General features: G+C 44.8%; 1 protein-coding gene across 1 annotated transcript; it reads left to right on the top strand.

Moving 5' to 3' along the window:
- Window positions 1–374: 374 nt before the first annotated feature.
- On the top strand, window positions 375–4215 carry LOC148439592 (uncharacterized). Its single transcript, XM_088464529.1, has 2 exons — window positions 375–468; window positions 3458–4215. The coding sequence occupies exons 1-2, from the start codon at window positions 375–377 to the stop codon at window positions 4213–4215; spliced, it is 852 nt and encodes a 283-aa protein (XP_088320655.1).
- The last annotated feature ends 1861 nt before the right edge of the window (window positions 4216–6076 follow it).

The following is a 6076-nucleotide window of genomic DNA, read 5'->3' as shown; positions in this document are numbered from 1 at the left end:
ATCAGGTAGGTGGGATTTAGGGTCTCACCAATATACCAAAGTGTCTTTATATGATCTGTAGGAAGCTGTGTGTGTCTTATTAACCAGAATTCTTCTAATTAATGTAATTTTAATGAAATCTGACATTTCTAAACTGTTATTTTATTGTTTTGTGGGTTACTTAGGGTGAAAGTCTGGCTAATATAAAGGCAGAAGATATAGAGGGAGAAGAAGAGACGTATGTGACTGATATGAAGGCAGAAGATACAGAGGGAGAAGAAGAGACGTATGTGACTGATATGAAGGCAGAAGATACAGAGGGAGAAGAAGAGACATATGTGACTGATATGAAGGCAGAAGATACAGAGGGAGAAGAAGAGACGTATGTGACTGATATGAAGGCAGAAGATACAGAGGGAGAAGAAGAGATGTATGTGAGGGGTGATCAGCAGTGTAAGGAGGAGGAAATCCCTACAGATATCAGCACAGGTGAGTAATAAACACTTACTCAGAAAAGAGTCATATATGATTCTTGCTCAATCACTACAACAGTACAAACTAATGAGGGAAATGTATCTGTCCAGTGGCGGAGTCAGGAGCCATCCTTCCCTATTATACTCCTGCTCTCCCCCTCACATCATGTCACTGTGTATTACCAGCCCAGAGATCTGACCAGTCTCCTCCCCACACTCTCTATACAATGTGCTGGTGTTAGTTACCTGGGTATTGAAACTTAGCTTATTATGTACCCCTATGTAATATTACAATTCATGGATCGCACAGACAGGACATCAGGGAACTATATCTTTATTGTGTGTTATGGTAGTAATACAATACAGTACATCACACTAAGTGGTACCTAAAGCAGTCGCCATGTTCTTTTCCAGTCCCTTAGATCAGATGTTACCCACACAGTGTACCTGGGAGGGGGCAGCGGCCCACATCCCAAGTACTGATGATGTCAGGCACTGCAATCACCTGTATGCCCATCCAGTGACACAACTCTCAGATGCAATGTTCTGCAGAAGTGTGAGGGAATCCCTAGTCCAGCAGCCTATCACCACCAAGTCCGGGACTTCTTCCCAGTGTACCATCTTATAATACTGTCCTGCTGGCAGGAGACAAAGCTCCGTTCTCCAGTATCTCCTTGTAGAAGCCTAAACTCCACACCCCAGAGGACGTTACACAGTACTGAGCCCCAACCCCCTCCTGTCCTGTCCTTGTAATACAGCTCAGTGCCCACAATGTAGGTGTACACCCCTGTGCAGGTAACTCATTAGTGTGTCTCCTGGTATTGGGTATCCCTGCAGGGGGGCATGGTGTGATGTACACTCCCCCTGATTACTAGTTACCCCCTGTGGTGTGAGCACCTTAGTGTCTGAGAGTTACCGGGATAGGACAATGGGACCCAGAGGATTGGTAATGAGGAGGGGGATCTGTAATAATGAGGGGTCCCTCCTCTAGTTATCTCCTCGTAGTCATGTGTGACATCCGCACCCTCCAGCTGTTCTGTGCTCTGCCTCAGAGACAGACAGAGGACACGGCCACAGATAGACTTCCTCTAATACCTTTCATATGTCACCTGGTAATGTTACATATACACAACATGACACCCTAACTGCATACATTACTGCTATACACCCCTTATGTGCTGTCTGTACCCCTCACGCACAGTATATGCTGCACATTACTACTATACACCTCCTTATGTGCTGTCTATACCCCTCACCCACAGTATATGCTGCACATTAATAATATACATCCCCTTATGTGATGTCTATACCCCTCATCCATAGTATATGCTGCACAATACTACTATACACCTCCTTATGTGCTGTCTATACCCCTCACCCACAGTATATGCTGCACATTACTACTATACACCCCTTATGTGCTGTCTATACCCCTCACCCACAGTATATGCTGCACATTACTACTATACACCCCCTTATGTGCTGTCTATACCCCTCACCTACAGTATATGCTGCACATTACTACTATACACCCCCTTATGTGCTGTCTGTACCACTCACCCACAGTATATGCTGCACATTACTACTATACACCCCCTTATGTGCTGTCTATACCCCTCACCCACAGTATATGCTGCACATTACTACTATACACCCCCTTATGTGCTGTCTATACCCCTCACCTACAGTATATGCTGCACATTACTACTATACACCCCCTTATGTGCTGTCTATACCTCTCACCCACAGTATATGCTGCACATTAATAATATACACCCCCTTATGTGCTGTCTATACCCCTCACCCACAGTATATGCTGCACATTACTACTATACACCACCTTATGTGCTGTCTATACCCCTCACCCACAGTATATGCTGCACATTACTACTATACACCCCCTTATGTGCTGTCTATACCCCTCACCCACAGTATATGCTGCACATTACTACTATACACCCCCTTATGTGCTGTCTATACCCCTCACCCACAGTATATGCTGCACATTACTACTATACACCCCCTTATGTGCTGTCTATACCCCTCACCTACAGTGTATGCTGCACATTACTACTATACACCCCCTTATGTGCTGCCTATACCCCTCACCCACAGTGTATGCTGCACATTACTACTATACACCCCTTATGTGCTGTCTATACCCCTCACCCACAGTATATGCTGCACATTACTACTATACACCCCCTTATGTGCTGTCTATACCCCTCACCCACAGTGTATGCTGCACATTACTACTATACACCCCTTATGTGCTGTCTATACCCCTCACCTACAGTATATGCTGCACATTACTATTATACACCCCCTTATGTGCTGTCTATACCCCTCACCTACAGTGTATGCTGCACATTACTACTATACACCCCCTTATGTGCTGTCTATACCCTTCACCTACAGTATATGCTGCACAGTACTACTATACACCCCTTTATGTGCTGTCTATACCTTTCGCCTACAGTATATGCTGCACAGTACTACTATACACCCCTTTATGTGCTGTCTATACCTTTCGCCTACAGTATATGCTGCACATTACTACTATACACCCCTTTATGTGCTGTCTATACCTTTCGCCTACAGTATATGCTGCACATTACTACTATACACCCCTTTATGTGCTGTCTATACCTTTCGCCTACAGTATATGCTGCACATTACTACTATACACCCCTGTATGTGCTGTCTATACCCCTCACTCACAGTATATGCTGCACATTACTACTATACACCCCTTATGTGCTGTCTATACCCCCCACCCACAGTATATTGCTGCACAAACCTACAGTCCATGAAATACCCAATGCCAACTGATGAGGGCTGTCAGAGCTGGGTGATGTGGTTCTCATTATATTTTGAGACCAGGGTCATCTTTGTTATTTTGTAAATGTTCAATTACTTGTAATCTGGCAAAAAGAAACAAAACCACTAAACATTGAGAACTTAGTAATAGTAGGAATTTTATACATATATTTTATTTCCTACAGATGGACGCACAATCAAGACCTCGGAGGGAGATTTAATTTTGAGTCCATATTTTAAAATAGAAGATAACATCAGACAGTTTTCTCCAGGAGACATCTCCTTTACTATAAATTTGCACCCAGTACGTCACAGTGCAAATATATCATCTGGTTTCTCTAATCATAATGAATGTTCCCCTGATACCTCTAATATTGCTACACGCAGTACAGCTCACAGAGGTGATAAAAACTTTCTCTGTTCTGACTGTGGGAAATGTTTCACAAATAAATCAGATCTTGTTAAACATCAGAGACGTCACACAGGTGAGAAACCATTTCCATGTCCTGAGTGTGGGAAATGTTTCACAGAGAAATCCGCTCTTGTTAGACATCAGAGAAGTCACACAGGTGAGAGGCCATTTTCATGTCCTGAATGTGGGAAATGTTTTACACTGAAATCAGATCTTGTTAGACATCAGAGAACTCACACAGGTGAGAAACCATTTTCATGTCCTGAGTGTGGGAAATGTTTTACACTGAAATCACATCTTGTTAAACATCAGAGAAGTCACACAGGTGAGAAACCATTGCCATGCTCTGAGTGTGGGAAATGTTTTACAGACCAATCAGATCTTGCTAGACATCAGAGAAGTCACACAGGTGAGAAACCATTTCCATGCTCTGAGTGTGGGAAATGTTTTACACAAAAATCAAATCTTGTTACACATCAAATAATACATAAAAAACATGAACTGATAGACCTAAAACAATCCTTTAAATAATTCCAACACTTCAAATATTTTGGCAAACCTTTTGCATTTTGAGTGCCAGCAATAGTAGAATGGACAATACACAGCGCCATCAGTAGACTAAACATTGGTACATTTTCCAACAATCTAACTTTAAAAAGGGAATTATATATTACACAGTCATGAAGAACAGAATGGAACAGACATCTGATATTATACGTATGTGACGTAATGAGTTGCTGTAATTGTCATTACCTGTGTGTGATGGGGATAAGTGAAGCATAGATTATAGTAGCACACTGCCTGTTATATACTCACACACAGTGCTATGTATGTCCTTTCATCACTCTGCATTTCATTCCGCTGACCAATTGGCTCAGATGTAGGCCTGTGTCTTATCAGCCAGACTATTTCTTACCATTCAGTCTTAGGGGCAGCTAACTGAGGGGGCAACTGTGGTATTACACTAAGTGTGGAATAACTAAGTGGGTTTTCTAAATAGGTTAACCTGAAACATGGCTCACACAATCAGACACTCCCTCCCCTGCAGCACTGTCACACAGACACTCCCTCCCCTGCAGCACTGTCACACAGACACTCCCTCCCCTGCAGCACTGTCACACAGACACTCCCTCCCCTGCAGCACTGTCACACAGACACTCCCTCCCCTGCAGCACTGTCACACAATCAGACACTTCCTCCCCTGCAGCACTGTCACACAATCAGACACTCCCTCCCCTGCAGCACTGTCACACAATCAGACACTCTCTCCCCTGCAGCAGTGTCACACAATCAGACACTCCCTCCCCTGCAGCACTGTCACACAGTCAGACACTCCCTCCCCTGCAGCACTGTCTCACAATCAGACACTCCCTCCCCTGCAGCACTGTCAAACATGGCTCACACAATCAGACACTCCCTCCCCTGCAGCACTGTCACACAATCAGACACTCCCTCCCCTGCAGCACTGTCACACATTCAGACACTCCCTCCCCTGCAGCACTGTCACACAATCAGACACTCCCTCCCCTGCAGCACTGTCACACAGTCAGACACTCCCTCCCCTGCAGCACTGTCACACAATCAGACACTCCCTCCCCTGCAGCACTGTCACACAATCAGACACTCCCTCCCCTGCAGCACTGTCACACATTCAGGCACTCCCTCCCCTGCAGCACTGTCACACAATCAGACACTCCCTCCCCTGCAGCACTGTCACACAATCAGACACTCCCTCCCCTGCAGCACTGTCACACAATCAGACACTCCCTCCCCTGCAGCACTGTCACACAATCAGACATTCCCTCCCCTGCAGCACTGTCACACAATCAGACACTCCCTCCCCTGCAGCACTGTCACATGGTGACTACACGTCACACACACCTCCAGGCCTGGTAATAGTAAAGGAGGTGGGGTTGGAATATTACTGTCCCAATCTATCACATACACAGATCTCCCACAGGTACCATCACTCACATTACATCATTTGTACATTCTATCAGGACTGTCACCCCTTTCTCTCTGCGTGTTGCTATCGCCCTCCTGGGCCACCCCAACAATTTCTGTTACATATTTCTGCCCGGCTCCCTCACTTCCTATCCTCAGACATCTCCACCATCATCATGGGTGATATCAGTATCACTACTGACAGCCCACAATCACCTCATGTCTCCAATCTACTCTCTGTAACCTCCTCTCTCTGCCTCTCCCAATGGTCTCCTCTACTCATCAGGAGGGTCACTGCCTTGTTCTGCTAACACCAAGGAAGAACTAGAAGAGGTTGTCTGTCATTGGTGCACATGTATAATATATAACTTATTGTTAGCTGTAACATGTATAGATTATATACAGTCAGTGATATATTAAGATAATTAGAAATGTGAATATAGAATGA

This window comes from Taudactylus pleione, unplaced genomic scaffold, assembly GCF_031769625.1.
Source record: "Taudactylus pleione unplaced genomic scaffold, aTauple2 ptg001676l, whole genome shotgun sequence".
NCBI classification, from domain to species: Eukaryota; Metazoa; Chordata; class Amphibia; order Anura; family Myobatrachidae; genus Taudactylus; species Taudactylus pleione.
Note: the sequence above shows the minus strand (reverse complement) of the source record. Positions and strands in the feature narration are given on the sequence as shown.